The 20,322-nt window shown below is 36.2% G+C and overlaps 1 protein-coding gene across 3 annotated transcripts in view; it reads left to right on the top strand.

The window, feature by feature from the left end:
• The window catches only part of prelid3a (PRELI domain containing 3A), a 52,145-nt gene that overhangs the window by 24,332 nt on the left and 7,491 nt on the right, over positions 1-20,322 (top strand). For 2 of the 3 annotated variants that reach the window (XR_007936624.1, XR_007936625.1), the window contains 2 exons: positions 8,643-8,906; positions 12,378-12,431. Coding sequence is in view for 1 of the 3 variants with exons in the window: in XM_028817603.2 (XP_028673436.1) it covers positions 5,554-5,566; positions 8,643-8,906; positions 12,378-12,431 (331 nt within the window). In the remaining 2 variants the exon portion in view is untranslated. Of the gene's footprint in view, positions 1-5,407; positions 5,567-8,642; positions 8,907-12,377; positions 12,432-20,322 lie in introns of those variants that run through there. The other variant, XM_028817603.2, reaches the window with a different exon arrangement.

Below are 20,322 nucleotides of genomic sequence, written 5' to 3'. Positions count from 1 at the left end.
TGTTAAGAACAAGGAAGACTGACATATGTCAGTTCAAAATAAACACTAATGTTCTGAGCTAGAAAAATACTTAAGCCAGAAAACAAAATGGAATTTTATTTGAATCCAATATCTCATGGTACAGTTTCTGATAGAAAAATTACAGTTTCAGAAATGGATTCAACACAAGTAAGTCTATAAAGTTCACCAGTTTTATTTTGGTGCAGACCAGTGCTACTTAAAAAGTGGAGTAGCATTATAAATCCATTTAAAATCTGCATTATTATATTACAACTGTACCTTGAGGCAGAGAAACAGAGAATGTTCACACTGTCTTGCATAAAAAACATACTAAACAATTAAAAAAAGAATAAGCTTGTAACATGTATAAAATGCTATTGTCTAGTACTATATATAAATTACTTAAGGCGTTTCCATGATAATGTCAAAATGTATGTAAAAAACTAACAAGTCTGATGTTAACTTATAACTGATGTTAGTGTTATTAATCCTTGACAGTAGATGTGAAGATGATATTTCTGCAAATCCCACTATTAGAAGAAAATTGTGTAACTATGCATAAGAAATTGAACACTTACTGTACTTCATGAAGATTTAGATAGCATTGTTGTTTGCCCCAAAGGGAAAAAATGTAGCTTTTTGCAGAAGATCAGTAAATAAAACAAACAACAAGAACTTTCCACAAATACACAACAAAATTAGTAAAAATAAAGAACACTTCTGATTTGGTCATCAAGTGTGTTAAATAGCAGCAGCTACAATAATGGACAATAAAGAGCAATGTGGTTCAAGTTGTAAACAGAAAATGGAAAAGTAATGGAAGTCAGTTTCGTACATACTGTAGGACATTTGTATTCAGTGTTTTACTTTATTAATTTTAAAAAATGCGGTAGGTTCAGATACCGTATATTATTTGAAACAGACAATCTTTGCAGTACCAGTGAATTTCATGTTTCCCCAATTGCTGAAATAAGGAAAGAGGCAATGAGGTAAAAAATGAAGTTGGATGTTTGATATAATGAAGTAAATGAGATATGTAGTGAATATTGTATGTAGAAAATAATCTTGAATTGGTAAAATTTAATTTATATGAACATTATGTATAAAGATAATTAATACCTCTATGCATTTCTGAATGTTTTTGTTTTATCTTGCCAGTCACAGATTTTGTATTTTTGTTTCTTTTTGTTTTTTAAAGAACACTTGTACACTGTTGTAAATCACAAAAAAAAGGTAAAGCACATCAGTGTTGTAGCTGGAAAAAAAAACTTGAGTTTCAGAGTGAATACACCTGCAGACTATCAGTCTACTGTTTTATAGTCCAAAAGTACAAAATAAAGAGTGCATAAGAATAATTAATATTTAAATGCTAATTTATTCTGTGAAACTGGAGTGTTATTTTTGACTATTGAGAGTAACATAAGTACATTTTATGTGTAAAATTGTTTTAATCTACTGTAAATTACGTGAGGACCACTTTAAATACACTTTTAAAGTACTATTCAGAACCTGAAAGAGGAGGAGGAATATTTAATCACCTTTAATTCATTAAGTTTCATTTTAATAATAAAAAAAATACTTGTTACGCAAGTCTTAACTTTCTCAATATTGATACTCAATGGATAGAACAATTAAGTGAAAGACAAACCAAATATCATCTACTACCATTGAATTGTCCTCCATTTTTAAGACCGCTCCCATCTTCATTTATTTAGGCATTAATAATTTAAAGAGTGGAATATTAAATATTAGGTAAGATGTGTTGAAAGAGAATAAACCACCACCTTTTGGTTTGGTTTGTATGCTTTGAAGATGCATTGAACCTTCACCTACTATTTGCCAAATACTAATATTAGACAAAACATGTCTACTTTGTCATTATTAAACCACATAAAGATATACTTCATTACATAAGGTCCATTTTACCTTTGTTAAAGAAATGTTGCTATTTTTAACTAAGTATACTTTAGTATTTAAAATACAGTATACTGTACTTTCTATATTGTCCAGATGAAGGTGAGTATGTACAATCAACGTAGAATTACACACAACTGAACCAGAAATATTTCTGTAAACCAGGCAATCTATAAAATACGGACTTTCTGGCATACTGTAAGCAATTTTGAATGAATTATGTACGTTTTGAATGTCAATGTAAACACATTTAAGTTCCTACAGTCTCACTAAAATAAAAAGGAATTATAATGCTGCACATCAGATTAAGCAACTAAAACAGTTGTACTGTATATGTGTGTCTTGTTTTAAACTTAAGAAGAAGTTTGTGTAACTTTTAGGGTGACAAACTATTCATGGGCTTATAGGTTCCTTACTGTCACATATACAGAGTCCATTGAAATACTTTCTTGCATGTGTGAATCACTATGCAACACGTCCCCACTCTCCAGCACCATGACTGGTGACCAGAACTACCAGACCTCAATACATCTGTAATCCTTACCTGAAAAATCTCAGAACAAAGTTACAACACTAGAACATGTGATATTTTTGATTCCTTGAGTTATCTGAATAGCAGCATTATGGAAGGAAAACTGGTGGAATTTTAATCTAATAAGGACAGACATTATAATATTGAATCCTAATTTATTAATTTGGTATCCTAAAATTAATTAATGGTTGCAATTTAACATTTTTACAATGAGGAGCTAAGGTACCAAGTCTGATTTGTGAACGACAAAAAGAAAAATGACTAAAATAATTCCAAATGCCACAAAATCAGTGAGATTTTTTTTTTTAATTAGAGTATTTTAAACCACAATTAAATATAATGTATTTAACTATCTATAGAAATAACTAATTTGATTAGAAATTAATTAATCTCTTAATTGTAAAGCTTTGTGAAATTTTATTAACTGGGTTAGGGGTTTAAATGTAAAAATATCTAACAGGATAATGAAATATCTTTTTGAAATGTAAATTTAGTGTTTGTTTTTTTTTGTTTGTTTTTTTTTTTTAATTCATTTCCCCCTTTTAGGGATTTTATACATGGAACTCTCAGCAGGCACAAAATGTGTATTGTTGATGTGCCAAGATGTTTTCATTTTCATTTTCCTTCTATGGTTAATTCCATTTTAAGGAAGATGAAGTGTAGATAATAATAGAGCAGTTCTAGTATATAGTGCAGAGGATAAAGTGCTTTTGTAATCAATTACTACAAGAGATGCTGGTGTGCAAAATATGCAATATACTCATCTGCTTTCTATACCCATTTTGTCCCAGTCCATGGAATTTGGAGCCTACACTGTACAACTTAAAACTTGTCTAATCTAATTCCGGGTTGCTGGAGGCAGAGAGTATGGAGTGGTGGCTCTGAGGCTAGGGATCTGCAGTGGCAATTGGAAGGTTGCCAGTTCGAATCCCATAAATGCCAACAGGGACTCTGTTCTGTTGGGTCCTTGAGCAAGGCCCTTAACCTGCAATTGCTGAGCGCTTTGAGTAATGAGTAAAGCGCTTTATAAATGCAAAAAACTATTTTTACAAAAATTTATTATTATTATCCCCACAGCACTGGAGGCATTACAAAACCCTACCAATGCTTGGGCAGATTAATCTAGCAAATACAGGAAACCCATGCAGATGTGGAGAAACGATGCCAACTCCACATGGATAACAACAAAATTCAACCTCCGGACACTGGAACTATAACATCAGTTCACTGATGGGTGCTAACAACTTGACAAATGTTCTTGTTTGCTTCAACTATTAAATACAATAATTGAAGGTGATTTTGCATCATTTTTCTTTCCAGCAGAATGTACAAAGAATGATATATCTGAAAAAAATTCTTCATACTATGGTGGCACAGTGAGTAGTGGTGCCATCTCACGGGTCCAGCATCCTAGGTTTCAATCCTGAACCAGGACATTGTCTTTGTGTGGCCTCTCCATGTCTGCTTGGGCTTTCCACCTATATGCTCAAAGACTTGCAAGTTAGCCCTGCAATGGGCTTGCATCCAGCCTAACAGTGGAAGGATGGGTTCTGGTTCTCAGTGTTTCTGAATTGGAAAAAGTGGATTGGAGAATACTGGGTTAAGTTTATATATAGTTCAGTCTATATGGGGAATGTTACCTTTCTGCTTCTGTAGTAATAGTGAATGGCCACCCTAGGCTGCAACAACAAACTCATGACACCCTGTCTCATGGATTTTCATATCAGTGCTAGGCCGATGATGTGCACTTGTACCTGTCATTCCCTCCAGAGGACCATACAGTATCAACTAGAACTTTTGCATATCTCACTGATATCACAACCTGTATTAAAGACCACCATCTCCAGCATAACCTGACAAAGACGAACCTCCTTGTTATCCCACCTTGTCCATCTATTCAACAGCCCATCTCTGTTCAGCACAACTCACTATCACTAACACCTGACAAATCAGTATGCAGCCTTGGTGTGGTGATTTGTGGGTGACCAGCTGTCCTTCACTGACCATGTTGCAATGGTCTCTCGGTCTTGCAGATTCACTCTATACAACACTCGTAAGATCAGACTGCATCTAACAGAGTATGCAGCAAATATCCTGCTCCATAATTTGGTTATGTCACATCTGGACTACTGCAACTCTCGACTGACAGGAGTACCAGCATGTGTTACCAAATTGTTGCAAATGAATCAAAATGAAGTGGCACATCAGGTGTTCAGACAGCCATGTCGGGCACGTCCCTCCTCCTCTTAGATCACTACATTGGCTCCCTGTAGTAGCACATATTACATGCAAATCCTTGATGCTGGCCTGCAGAGTAGTCAGCAGATCAGCACTATAAGGAAACATTTCTGAGGTCCTCTGCTACTACTTGACCACTGCTGATAAATGGTTTCTGGTGATGCCACCTCTACATGGCATCAAATTATAATCCAGACTATTTTAATGTGTAGCTCCTATTTGGTGGACCACCCTCATTTGAAATTCTGACTCTTTTGGTGTGTTTTAAGACTTTCCTTGTTATATGCATTTCTGCCGTACTGATAGGTTCTTGTAACAAAGGAATTGTATCTTGCTTGCATTTTGTTCTGGGCTCTTTTCGTGTGATGGACACTTTTTTAACCTTGTCCTGTAGTACTTGTTCTCAAACAGGTTCCCCATAGTGAAGTTTACTCGATTATTTTGACCTCTAATGCGTATATATAAAAGTGTCTTCGCAACAAAATAAATGTGACATCAGAGTACATCGGCAACTCTGCCTTATGATAATTCTCAATTAAAACTAAAGTGTTATTTTTATGTTTTAAGCGGATAAAATGGTAGATGTCGATTCGTTGCTTATTCGCTTAAATAAATTTACTAGGAGAATTAACTGTGCAATCTTCACGATTCCTTTTACTTTCTGTTTATTTCCCATATCAGTTGAGGTGACGTCATCGTGTTTAGCATGGGTTGCCGTTGGAAATTTGCCGATCACGTGATGACGAGTTGGCAGGGGATTTCTTCGCATGCCTGGAATTTCTAAGAATTTTAACACGCGAGGCTGACAAAAAAGTAGACTGTGGAAGATCTCTCAGCTGGTTAAGCGTTCTTAGAGACTCGCTAAAAACATGTCTTGTTACGGTAAGTCACCGTTCGACTCATTGTTTTATATTTCTGAGCGAGTGAGAGATTTGTCGCGAGTGTTTACAGTATTTTTTTTTTAGTTATAAAAATTAGTTATTGGAAAATAAAACTCGTGGGACAACTTTGTCTTTACAAAAATACGGTCTTGATATGAAGTGGCATTTGGACCCATGTATTGTTTTAACTTCCCATTTAAAGTAACAACATATCGAACACTACACAAGCATGTTTCTTAAAGGGCTTGAGTGAGCGGTCACCAGAGCACTTACCGCGACTTTTTCAACTTTTTAATTAGCTATGCACGATTTCTTATGTATATTGTGTTTGTCCTGTGATTATATATCGAACTGAACATTCGTCTATGACGCTAAATTACAGCGAAATAGGAAGCGAGACACGATAGAAATGAGTTGTGTGCACAGACCATGATGTCCGGTTTTGACTATTGCAGTACACGATGGTTCCTTCTGAGTGTGGATTTGTGAAGATTTAGTTGTGCGTCCGTCTGTTTTATGAGTGAACTATAGTGTTGTAGAGAACCGGAACCTAACCATACACCGTTAGTCATTATGACAGCGAGGGGGCGCCGCACGCCTTTGGATATCGAAATAAACCCGAATTACGACGGAAAAAAGGGGGTGGGGGACTCTACAACCTTCTCTCAGGGTGTCTGAATCTGCAAGGAAATGGTTCAAAATAGCAGTACCACCCGAGGCATTGGCGTCCGCAGAAACATGAATTTGGGCAAAGTATTTTGTGACCAGCGACATTAAGGAGCGTTCAGACACTAATGGAACTAATAAGAAGAAAGCTAAACAGTATACAGGTATTTGTTTGCTATTAAATGCATCAGTTTTTTATTTTAAAAGGCATTTCTTACAATAAGCATTTAAATAATAATATATTCTAATAAACATGTAGTCCATGATTGTGAGGTTGAATAGAGAAGACTATAATATGAATGGCCACATCTACCTTTAGGGTAACTTCAATGCGCACCCTGAAGCCTATCTCACAAAGGAGCCTTAGCATATGCTGCTGAACAATGCCTAATATTAAGAAGGGTCCACAGCAGTCCACTATTCAGCACACACAACCCTGCCCACTTTGATCCGAACGATTATAATAAACCTATCAAATCAGACATGAATAAAATGAGTTTGAAAGAAAAATGTGAGTCCTGCTTGGTTGATGTGAGTGAAGCATGATCAGAAATGACTGGGATGAAAATCTGTAGTTATAGGGATGTAGGGTTTCTAGAACTAAACTCAAGGACCGCTAGTCAAATTGTACTGGGACCAATGCAATAGAAACAAAATGCATTAAGCAGATGTTTAAAAAAAAAAAAAAAAATCTTATTTTTTTATTGCTTATGTACATACCAAACAGCAAATGAAAAATAATCTTGCATTACTCCCAAAACCCTGACTGGAAATTCACTAGAATGGAATGGTGTAGAATGGCAAGACATAACAAGTGGTAACTCTGAAAATTCCCAAAGTAATTTAACACAGGCTAAATGGTGTTGCCTCACAGCTACCTTATGTCCTCACAGGTGGCACAGTGGTAGTGCTGCTGCTTTGCAGTAAGGAGATTGTTGGTTTGTTTCCCTGGTCCTCCCTGTATGGAGAGCGCTTTGAGTAGTGAGAAAAGTGCTATATAAATGTAAAGAATTATTATTATTATGTAGCTCGATTCATGCTGCCAAATTACTTGATTGATTTGTATTTAAAGTTAAGAAGGGGATACAACAGGCATGTTCACTTCAGGCTAGGGTACAGATGCCAGATAACCAAACAGACCCTTGTTTGGGAGGTCGGATGAAAATTCAGATCTAGAGAAAGCCCAAGTCAGAACAGGGGGAAAACACAAGCTTTTTACATGTATTAGAGAAAGGCCTTGGATTTAAACATTTTCTCTGGTGCTGTTAGTCAGCTGCACTATCCAGTCTGCCCCTTTTGTATCTTGATGTACTCCTAGGAAAATAGCCCATTAGCACATTTTTTGTCTGTTAACCCAAAGTGCCCATCCATTTTCTTGCCTTGTTCAGTCCATTACAGGCTTATGGAGACCCATACAAACAACCCTTGACAAGATGGCCAGTCCATCATATAAGCACATGCGAGGGTGCCCTATTTTGACAATTTAGAGATACCAAATCAGTTTAACATGTAAACCTTAGGCATATCTTTGCAAACCAGTGCATGTAAGGACCATCCTGGTGATTACAGAAAGGGCATGCAAAATCCACAAAAAGAGATTGTGCTGGGAATAGTGTCCACAATTCATGAGCTGAAAGGCAACTCACTGGCACCATAGAGGAGTTAAGAGAAAAGTGATGATAGAACTTGAGTTCTATGACCAATGAACTAAATTAGAAAAGTGATGGTTTTACTTGAGTTCTATAACTAACTAAAATGTTGAATAAAAATGTATAAACAAACAACAATAACGTCTAAAATTAAAGTCCTATATTAAAGTAGATAACTACATTACAAAACATCAAACAATTTATACAAGGAAATGTGCATAAATTGAGTGCAACAGTTATAATCTGATAAAATAAACATGTGAACATAGTAAAAATAGTTATTAAAAAAAAAAAAAGCAATAGTGCAAAAATACAGGAAACCCCGAAAAGATACTGTCCTTGAAAAATTTCAAGTTGGGTCACAAAGTCAAGGGACATTCCCATCTCACAAAATGTGATAAGGTTACTCTGCAAAGGACATTTGTATTTTTTTTTATACATATATTTTCCATAATTTTTTTCACTTATATCTTTTGTATTAATGAAGAACATTTTCTTCTATCTCTGTATTCATACTACATTTTTGGTGTATATATGTAACATATACTCTTTTGATTGATTTACTTAGTTAAGTACTATATCTTGTAATCCCACCATCATTGTGATTATGAACATACATTATTATGATTGTTTGTTAACCCTTGCTTTTATTTATTATTATTAATCTTCACCATAAGCAGACTTTTATTTATGTCAACACTTTACTTTTGTAAATAAAAATGTTTACCACAATAATTCTGCTTATTTCTTCTTTTACTACAGTTAAAAGTTTACAGAGTCAGAGCTATGAGCTGTGTACATCAATGCCATGGCCACTGGTAGAGAAAATTTTAAGTCATCTTCTTAGTGCCCATGTCATCACCCGCTATGAGTTTGATATAATCCAGTCTAAAACAGTGACCTTCCAGAAGACATCGGAACTCTTGACTACTATCACCCGAAAAGGACAAAACGCATGTATGATCTTCTATAAAGTCCTACAAGATTATGATCCATCCCTAAATGCACAGCTTACAGGAAAACAAGGTACAGAATTATATTTGTTTTTTTTTTTTTTTTTTTTAATTTGATGAAAACACAGCTACAGTATTTGTATTATAAACCACAGGGTTATTTTTTGCTGAAAACAAAATAGATTTTTGAGTCTGCTTTATCTTGTTTGATCATTTTATTATGACTCCTACTTCTTTACATTAAAGTGGATATAGGGCAAAAGAAATGTTATAATATGTTTAAAATTACAAGTTATTATTCAGGAATGACAGTGACATGTTGGTGCAGTGGTTAGCGGTGATGCCTGGCAGGTTCACGGTCTTGGGTTTGAATCTACATTCCCAGTCAATTGTCTGGGTGGAGTTTAAGCAATCTCCCAGTATTTGCACAGGTTTCATTTGGGCACATGCCCAAAGTTTTATCTATAATTTGGCAATTACATATTGCTAAGTGAGTATGGGCCTATGATTGACAAGTGTTTCCAGTCTTGTACCTGTTATGATTCAAAACAAGGTTTTGCTTCAAAACTGGGCCTCAAGGATCCAGTGAAATAAGGATGGACAAATAAGAACAAAGTGAATAAAAGGGAAACTATGCTAAAACAAAACTAGAACTGCAAATTTGGCATCTAAAGAAGTTTAAAAAAAAAAAAAAAAAGAACATTTCTCATCTTTTACTTTAGTTGCCAGAATATTTATAGTGAATATGAATATTCGCCCAAAACTCTTAATGTCTTTGATATGTCAGCAAGCTAAGTAATTTTGTGTCCATCAGGTGATAGATATGGGACAGAAAAAGGTCAACACTGGCAGATTATAGACCATAATTATCAAGCCAAGCCATAAGACAAAAAATCGAAGTCAAAAAACATAGGCAAAAATGCCAGGACCCCAAAAAAAAAAAAAAAAATCAAAAAAGAAAAGTTTTAAGCAAATGACGTAGAAAAGGGATTTTGATCTACAATTTGGATGAAGAAGTGACTTTCAGATGATTTTTTAAACCAACGGGTCGATTTCCCATGGGGCACGACCTCTGAGGACATGCCCCTAGAAATGCAACACACTGTCCTAACGACAGGTGTTTAATGTTGAGCGTTAAAATACAGGATGGTGGCCAAAATGCACCAAAATTAAACAACTCATAAAGTAAACAACAGAATGAAAGATTAATGTCAGAAATGAAATCTGCTGCTTCCAAAAAACCCCAAACAACTCTCATTATCTACAGCTGAAGTAGTCATGGCTCTACATCACTGTCAGTTCTGTTACTGTGCTGCAAATATTTACACAATAAATATCCACAAAAGTACAAGTGCTTGGTTAGCCATGGAAAGGAAATCTTGTTGTAAATCTTCTTTGCATGCCTTACTCTCTGCTCCACTCAACATTAATTATCAGAAAAATAACCAGAAAATCTATGGTTCACTATTTATTAAATATATTGAAAAAATGTAGTGCATATTTTGTGGTTGAGAAACTTTTACCTCTTAACCTATACAGGACAATCACCTTTTTCGGCCATCATTAATCTTCTTTAAGCACTAGAAACTTCTTTCATGTATAAAAAATGTGCTATATAAATAAATGTTATTTAACCAGCTTCTTTACTGTAGTCAGTCTGTAGAAGTGACTGGGAAGTATGACATTTGGAGATCTATATTAATAATACATTTACATCTTTATTATTTATGTTCCAAGTCTGCTCTTCTATCCTTCTTTAATTGACAAATTACAAATTTCATTAAAAGTAACCCATCCAAATTCTTTCACCCATATCCCTTCCTGAGGTAATGCTGGCTAGTTTGGATGAAGATCCAGACAAACTCCTCCAATGTATTAAAAAATAATGGTAGAAAACAGTGAGAAAATGTATCTTATTAAAATTCCAGAAAAGGAATGGAATTCAGCCATTTCTAATGTACAATTTAGTTCAGTATGCACCACACAGTTTAACTTTTAAATTATTAGTCATTCACATATACACCATGTCTTCAGAAAGTATTCAGGCCACTTCACTTTTTTCACATTTTATTATTATGCAGCCTTATACTAAAAAAAATGTAATTCATTTTTTATCCTCATCCAGCAATACTCAGTACCCCAAAATGACAAAGTGAAAGCAGGAATTTAGTAATTTTTTGCAAATGTATTAAAAATATTAAAACTGAAATCTCCCATTGACACAAGTATTCAGACGCTTTGCTTTGGCTCAGGGGAATCCCATTCTAGTGGTCATCGTTGAGATGTTTCTACACCTTGCTTCACTCAATTCAGTTGACTGAGCATGATTTACAATAACACAAAAATGTCTAAAGAAGGTCCTACAGTTGGGAAAATACGAAGTCATGAGGTTGAAGGAATTGCCTGCAGAGCAATAGAAACAGGATTGTGCTGAGGAAGGCTACAAAAAATTCCTACAGCACTGAAGGTTTGCAAGAGCACAGTGGCGTTCATAATTCTTTAATGGAAAAGTTAGGAACAACTACAACCTTCCAGGTTAGAGCTGACCACTCAGTCGAAATAAGTAATTGTGAGAGAATGGTCTTGATAAGAGAGGTGACAAAGAACCTGATGGTCACTCTGGCCTGTGTGGAGATGGAAGAAACATCCAGATGGACAACCACCACTGCAACACACCACTGATCTAGGCTTTAAGGCAGAGTGGCCAGATGACACATGAAAGCCCACTTGGAGTTGACAAGAGTTGTATGTGTTATTTTTATTTAAATTAAGTTGTGCTTTGTTTGTGGAGGATTTTGTAAAGGGCTGTGTGGCCCTAATTTCTCAGTACTCTCTTCTCTATCTTGATAGGCTGCTGTGATGACAAACATTATCTAAAACAGCAAGGTATACCTTAAAAACCCAGCAATGCTTGTTCTCCCCCCCATCATATACCTTCACTACCTAGTGCCACCCATAACACTAAAATTGCATGCCATGTTGCAAAATATCAAGTCATGTTGCAGGATCACAGGACAGGCCAGGGCCTCCCACATTAGTGATCTAGCTAAACTGGCATCAAGATGATTCTCCTAATCTGCTACCTCCTAATATCAAAAAAGTACTTTTTCATTTATGTAAAAGACAAGCATGGTGTAAGAATATATTTTACTTTCTTCCCTCTGCCTTTTCTGACAAAGCCATAAAGCAATAATAAAATATTTGTGCCACCATAACTGCACATTGTGCTACAGCAATACAGTATTTCAAAAAAAAAAAAAAAACACAGGATCAATATTAGGGCCTTCTATTGCGTAATTCACTTCACGGAAGGAAGTAATCTTTAGTATATTATGATTACACATAATTGCTAAAACCCACAGTACTCAGAATTTGCACACTTTTCATTTGGCAGTTTTATTTTAAACAATTCTCAAATATGTATATATTACATATGCATTGGTTATTTATATTTGTAATTGCTTATGTCATATAAAGGGCCGACATTGAACATATTGTGAAGATGATACATATAAATAATGAAATTGTTTTTTTCCCCTTCTAGTCCAACCTTTTAATTTCAAAAAGGAAGATGATTTTGTACCAGCACCAGTGACTGGTAAGCATGTTTTCATATTTCAAAATGACAATCTGGGTGTCTATTGTTCATCTTATGATCACTTTGGTTTTTCAGTAATAATAAAATAATGGAGGATCTAACAGAGTTATAGTTGAAATTCTTATTTTTTCATTTGGTAAAAATGAAATGAACTCATTTCAGTAGCATAAAATATATTATTAATCCTAATAATAAAATGAACAAAATTCAATTTTGGCTTGAGGTACTTGATGTCAAGGATATAGAAAATATTTTATACAGTACATAAAGCTATATTGAGGTTTCAGTAGTTTAAAATTTATTCAGAACTCAGCTGGTGTGAGAGTTTTCTTACCTTTCTCTCTGATATAGCATCCTGTATGCAGTTTATCTGCGGTGTATATTAATCATTGCATAAAATTTTAGTTTATATTTGAATAATACTGGTTTAAAAGTATTGTAAAAGTAAAAGCATTCATTCATTTGCAGTTGAGATAGCTTGTTGCATCAGTACTTCATGGTGGAAATTTAGTAATGTTATACTAGCTTTACTGCACTATTGATTTGTTTATAGCAGTCTTTTTGTTGTGTAAATTTACTTTGGCTCACATGACGAATCTAAACTATTTCATTAGAGCTGCTGTTCCCAGGTATTTGCCATTAAGGCCTCTTACTGTATATTACATTCTTTAGTTAGCAGTACATTCAGTTAATCATTACCAAACAAGATAACCCTTTATGGAGCACCAAATGTAAACTTGTCAATTACAACCCTACTATTATTTAATTTACATTAATGTAAATGACAGTGCTTAAATGCCACTGGGCAACTTGTTCTGAATGAGTGAGGTGTTAAAAAATTATACATAAATAAGCAGATGAGTCTTTAAGTCTCGTTACTTTTGTGCCTGGCTTACGACTTACCGAACACTAAATGTTTGCAACATACAGCAATGGCAGCTAATTTCTTCTAGTTGTGACAAAAAAAGACAACTGCCTTATGACTAATTCTTATTCTTTCTTTTGTTATTGTTACTGTTAAATGGGAGTAAAACAGTGAATTTCCCAGCCTTTTCAGCATTTGTGACATATTTGTAGCTGCCTTCAGCAACATCCAGCTTTTCACTATTCTTGGTATACAGTAGCTTCCAACATGTCCCGCTTCTCTGCATTCTTATTGACTGCCATGCAGGTGCACACTGTACAAAACAGCAGGTGTATCTTCAAAACAATATCTAAGATTTACACAGCAGCTAAAAAAAAAAAATCTGAAAGCTCGATTTATTTCAGTTCATCAAACACCCTGGAGCACTAAAATTACATCCACCACTGCAAAAAGTTCCATAAGAATTTATGTCCACATGCACAAATAGACAGGATGAGATACGTGAATTTCTTGTCAGTTCGGCAGTGTGTAAGTCACAACTAAACGATTTATACTTTCTTAGGATACCTAACTAGCTACCAACAGATCACAAGTGGAGGACAAATAATAGTGTATTGGCTAATTGTGAAGCAAGCTAATTGTCAAAGAGCCAGCCAAAACATGAGAGTAGTCAAAAAGCAGGAGAGGACAAATAAATTAGCAATTAAGTGTTATTATTAAAATATATGCATGATTCACAACAGGGCACGCAAGCTATTTATAGAATATGTAAGGGTTAATACTAAAAAAGTTAAAAGATGCATATATATATATATATATATATATATATATATATATACACACACACACTAGCCAACCTACGGCGTAGCATATGCCACATAATTATGTATTGATGGGTTAACACTTCCTGAAAGACACAGTTGTCCAAATGGGGTGGGTTTGAGGATACGACTGTAGGTGAATGAAAAGATGGAACTCTGGAGAGGGCAACATACAATTGTCCGTGACTCAAAACTGGAGGGCCGCCGTCGTGCCTCCACCTCCCAGAGCGAGGGACGGGGCTGGACTGCGCTCGGGCACGGAGGGAGGAACGAGGGGAGAGGGGAAAGATGCCCATTCCGCCCCCTCCACCCCAGCCCCCTGCCATTCTAGTCTGCGGATTTCGTAGTCATCTCTTAGTCATCACTCAGTACGCACTGCCTGCTCATGTGCTCACCCCCAGCTCCTCACCCGAGTCGCTTTCGTCTGTGTACAGTCCACATGCACCTCTGAGCCACGTTGACTTATCATTGTTCTTTGCAGTTCTGGCTGCTTTTCTATATATAATCCACCAAGTCACCCGACCATGGTAGTAGCGACGGGGGGTGTGTACAAAGGGCAGGGACTTAATCAGTGCGAGCGTATGACCCGCACTTACTGGGAATTCCTTGTTCGTGGGGAACAGTTGCAAGCCCCGGTCTCCATCACGAATGGGGTTCAACGGCGTAGCCATGCCTCTCGGCGCCAGATACACACATGTTGATCCATTCAGTGTAGCGTGCGTGCAGCACCAGACATCTAAGGGCATCACAGACCTGTTATTGCTCAATCTCACGTGGCTGAAAGCCACTTGTCCCTCTAAGAAGTTGGACGCCAACCACTCTTTTGTCGCATAACTATTTAGCAGGAGGGAGTCTCGTTCGTTATCGGAATTAACCAGACAAATCGCTCCACCAACTAAGAACGGCCATGCACCACCACCCACAGAATCGAGAAAGAGCTATCAATCTGTCAATCCTCTCCGTGTCCGGGCCGGGTGAGGTTTCCCATGTTGAGTCAAATTAAGCGAAAGGCTCCACACCTGGTGGTGCCCTTCCGTCAATTCCTTTAAGTTTCAGCTTTGCAACCATACTCCCCCGGGAACCCAAAGACTTTGGTTACCCAATTGGCTGCCCGGCGGGTCATGGGAATAACGCTGCCAGATCGCCAGTTGGCATCGTTTATGGTCGGAACTACGACGGTATGTGATCGTCTTCGAACCTCCAACTTTCGTTCTTGATTAATGAAAACATTCTTGGCAAATGCTTTCGCTCTCGCTCGAATTGTTGGTGGGCGCGGCTCTGTGAGTTGGCGGGAGTGGCTCTGTCGTGCGTGTGCCATGGTCGGCTGCTTAGTGAATTCTTGGTGGGCGGGTCTCTGTGAGTTGGCGGGCGTGGCTATGTCATGCGTATACCATGGTTGTCTTGCGTGCCCTGTCGGCTGCTTAGTGAATTTATAGATACTAGGGGGCTTCGCTCACCAACCCCCGTGTTTGGTTTTCCGCATACACACTTTTAAGATTTTTTTTTCTTTGAATTGTTGCTATTTCATTAGTTTCACTTTTATTTCAGAACTTCTGTAAAAACAATATTTGTAATCTTGCGAGTCCCAATATGCTGAATCTTTTTAATGAGGTCAGGATAGGTTTCTCTGTTTGAAATTTCAGCACAGACAAAACGATCTATATCATCAGCAGTTAATAATTTTTTTTTTTACAAAGTAAAAAAGTAAGTAGAGTTCTGCATTGGAATCCTGTCTGTAAAGTCGTGCTATTTTCCTCTCACAGTTCCAAAAGTACATGGGGTTACCAAGGTCATACCCCAGTTTTTGTCTAGGTTTTTGTACAAGGGCTAGACAGAACGTTTTTGACTCCTGGGGTAAATTTACCTTTTTAAATAAGAAGACAGATAAATATATATACACTAACAAAGTAACCAATAAATGCATGTGCAGTAAACTCCATTTTTGAAATTCTCAAGATTTTTTATTTGTCACATGCGTAGTTACACAGGACAACATGCAGTGAAATGCACCCTGATCCGCTTATCAAAAACTGTGCAAAGTTAGAAGAATATCAGATTAACAAAAAGTCATAGATTGAAAGATAACAGTATAGTAGAACATAATAAATAAGTAAAATTATGTGAATAAAGTAGAATTAAGTGTTAAGGTGCAATAGTGTAGTAATTGTTGTGCAAAACCAAAGTTAGACTGGTGCATAGTTAAATGAGGCAGTTTGTTTGCGCTACTGTGATCTTTACTTTCTTTTTTTATATTTTCTAATTTTCCTACTTTCATATCCTTTAACTTTCTCCACATGTGTATAGCACCGTTGGTTTTTTTTTTTTTTTTTTTGAGCCTTTTTAATTTCACTGGTTTCATAGTCTCGAACACTGCCCTTCGATCTTTTTAAAGCCTGTACAGCCGCTGTCCTTTTTGCTACAGCCCTGGGACAATCTCTTGGCACCAAGTCTCATGTTTACGGTCCCAGCGAGACGCACCGTGGCAAGTCTCCTTGGTCTCGCGGGTCTTTAAAATGTCTTTCGAGATTATCACGTATCGTAGCCTTGCATTTGCTTTCCATTCCAGGATTTTCTTTTATATATAAAGAGAGAGTTTTTATTTAGGAATATGTATTTTTATTTATTTCCTTACAAGATGGTGGAGGCTTCTTCTTTGTGCATTCTCTAGCATTGTATCTTATTTGAAAGAATTGTATACATAATGTATTTACTGTATATTGCTGTAATCATTATAATCCAACATTTTTAATTGTACATATTTTGGAAACATCATTCACCATTAATGGGAGGACAATTCAATTTGAGCCTAGATAATGCCATTTTTTTGAGCTCACGTCGTACAGTACTGGTTTAAGCCTATCTAGGCATCGTTGGTTAGAAGGCAGGATGTAGCTGTGGACAGAATGACAGAAATGTAGCACCCACAATTGAGGCAATTTCTTTACCTGTAATCTGAGGGGCATCTTCGGGATAAAGAAGATAACCACATTATGGAGAAAACATGTTCATGTACAGAAAGAACATTCAAAACTTCACATTGTCAAGAATTGGGTTTACAATTGAACCCATGTCCCTAGGGCATCAGTGCTAGCCACTATACTGCCAGTATGCACTTCTTGATGGTCATTTATTCCTTTATGTTAACAGAAAACATAAATGAAAGCAAAATTAAAACAGCACTTTCAAGCCCACATGATGCCAGAGACAACAATGGCCTTCTCTCACACACTTCCCAAGTTGGATTTAGCTCCGTTTGGATTCACCAATTAACCTAACATGCCTGCCTTTATGGATGTGTGAGGAAAACTCATCTAGACATAGGGAGAAGGTGCAAATGACATATGGGCAATGACTGGGCATGGAAATCAAACCCAGGATGCTGGATTAGTGAGGCGGCAGCAGCAGTGACCATTGCATCATCATACCACACCAAAATAAATGGGTTTCAATTTGTTAACAAGTCCTATAATTAGCTATGTTTTCAAAATTGCAATACTAAATAAAATGCCTTAAAACTGTAGCTTCACCAGTCAAGTTAATCTCTGATAAACACAGTTCATAGTACATACATCATATAAAAGGCAAAGATAGAATATGAGTGACTAACAAATGTGAAACATTTTCCCTCTACAGCCAAGGCTATTGAGTGGGATTGAGGCAGCAGGATGATCGCCTTACATGGCACTTTGATCAGGGAGGTATTTTCACACAGAAGTATTTTTTAACTTTACAAAATAATAATTAAAAAAATAAATGGAAAAGTTTGAAGCATAAGAGTTTGATGCATATCAAGTGCTCAGTTTATATACTGCCTTAAGAAATATTTTAATTTTAAAAGTTACAAATATCTCAACTGCATTTCACACCTTTTCAACACAAGGTTAGCTTCCATGTATCTAAATGGCCCATGCACATTTCAAGCTACCTGTCAGTAACTGATACTGGTGTTCGTTGTTATGATTTTCACATATCATATTATGTATATACTGTTATTTTGTAACATATAGTTAATTTCTGGAATGTTATTAAAGTGGCAGTCAAAAGGTACAATATCTGTTAAATGCCTTGCAAGATACTAATGCATGTGTTTAGTTAAAAACAGGAGACACTTTTTAGCTTGCAGGACTGAGTTTTCAAACTGACGACATATTTAGATAATTGTGTGTGTGACTTCAACTTTGCCAGCACAAAACCTTTATATATACACACATACACTGTATATGGATGTAATGTATGAGACATGCTGAGGTGAAGAATTTTTACATTTATATTGTTTTTAATACTATTTATAACTTTATTTATTTTCAAAATGTTTTCCGAAAATATGATTTATTTATTATTTTGCCTTCTGTCCTGAGGACATAATATATTGTGGGAGTATTTTATTATAAGCCCTATGTTGCAACACATATTGTATATAGATTAAGTATATCAACCTAAGCGTGTAAGTAAATATACATGAGGGGAATTGGGGCATCTAAAATGGGGATTGCCTCATACAGCTGATCTACTGTAATAAAAGGCATAGTGGAAAGCCATGAATCCTGCTAAGTGTTTGGTCTCTGCTTTACATGGACCGTTACGGTTTTTGTTTGTTTAACAAGAGGGGAAAAAAGTGTAGGTGGCAGGAAAAGAAATCCTAAAAATGTATGTGCTGCCATTTCATGCCAAAAAAGCAACTCCTCTAAAGTGCAGGCCCAGATTCACGGCTTATCAGAAAACTGCTTTCATCCTCCCTATGGTCTTGCTTGTATCATCTTTGACCAGTGAAACTGTTACTGTGCCTTGCAGTGCTCTGCATCCCAAGTTAAGATTATACCTTTTCTGAGTAGATAATGGATTGGATTTTAAATGTGCTTTAGTTAGTGAAACATTATTAAGTTTCACTGTTTTTTCAATTAAAAAGCTGTAAGGTGTCCAATTTCAATTTTAGGAGATTATGTCCATATAACAAATAGAATATCCATGCTTTCAAAATGATGGGGGATTAGTTCCAAACTCCTGCTGTAATAAAGTTTGTAACAAAATTACAGGATCCCTACAGCCATTTCTGTAGTCTGGCAGATGGTGCTATAGCATCAAAACCTACTGTAAACGTGTATCTGCCTTCTATCCATTATCACCAAGACTCCCAAGTATCTAATGCTGTGTTGCTACATGTACAAGAAATATTGACTTACTAGAAGGAATTTATAGAATAATTTATTATAGCATCATTGTTGTCACATGAACAGAGTGCAGTGAAATATTATGTGCAAATCAACAAACAAATTTTTCATATGAATGCCCTTCAAAGTGACAGCCATTCAAAAAAAACATTGTTAGACCCGTTCTCCAAGTTGTGATAAAATAATATCTTGCCTCATTTAGATAGATAGGATACTTTATTAATCCCATAGGGAAATTTACATACTCCAGCAGCAGCATACTGATAAAAAAACAATATTAAAGAATGATAAAAATGCAGGTATAACAGACAATAAATAATGCCTAGGAATGGGAGTTTGCACTTGTTTATTATTATCAACTCTCACTTATTTGGAGAAAGTAGTAATAAAGTAGTATTTGTGACACCATCAATTCTTAAATGACACAAATGTCCATATCAGCATATTAGATACCCCATTCCAAAAACATAGGCATTAATTAATATGGAGTTGGCCTCCCCCTTTGCAGTTACTACAGACTCTTCTTCCTTTCACAAGATTTTGGAGTATGTCTATGGGAATTTGTGTCCAATCAGCCAAAAGTGGTTCCACATTTATTGATTGATAGATTGGATGTATTATCTGTCCTGCGAGTCTGTATTCTTTTTTTTATGTTTCTGCTGCTGTATGCATTGCAATGGGATTAATAAAGTTTATCTAATATAATTCTGAAAAGCATTTGTGAGATCAGGTACTGATGTTGGATGAGGATGGGCTCTGTTCCAGAAACTCAAGTTCCACCATGTCTTTATGGACCTGGCTTTGTTCAAAAGGACACAATCATGCTGAAGCAGAAAAGAGCCTTCTCCACACTGTTGCCACAAAGAAGACATGGACAGTAATATTTACTGGAACCAAGGGGCCTTGTGCAAACCCCACCATTATCCCCTCCTCCAACAAACTTTACAGTCTAGAAGGTAGCTTTCTGCTGTCATCCACCAAATGCAGAGTCTGCCAGACTGCCAGATAGTGAAGCATAATGTATCATTTTAGAGAGC

Source organism: Erpetoichthys calabaricus, chromosome 13, assembly GCF_900747795.2.
Source record: "Erpetoichthys calabaricus chromosome 13, fErpCal1.3, whole genome shotgun sequence".
Lineage (NCBI taxonomy): Eukaryota > Metazoa > Chordata > Cladistia > Polypteriformes > Polypteridae > Erpetoichthys > Erpetoichthys calabaricus.
Note: the sequence above shows the minus strand (reverse complement) of the source record. Positions and strands in the feature narration are given on the sequence as shown.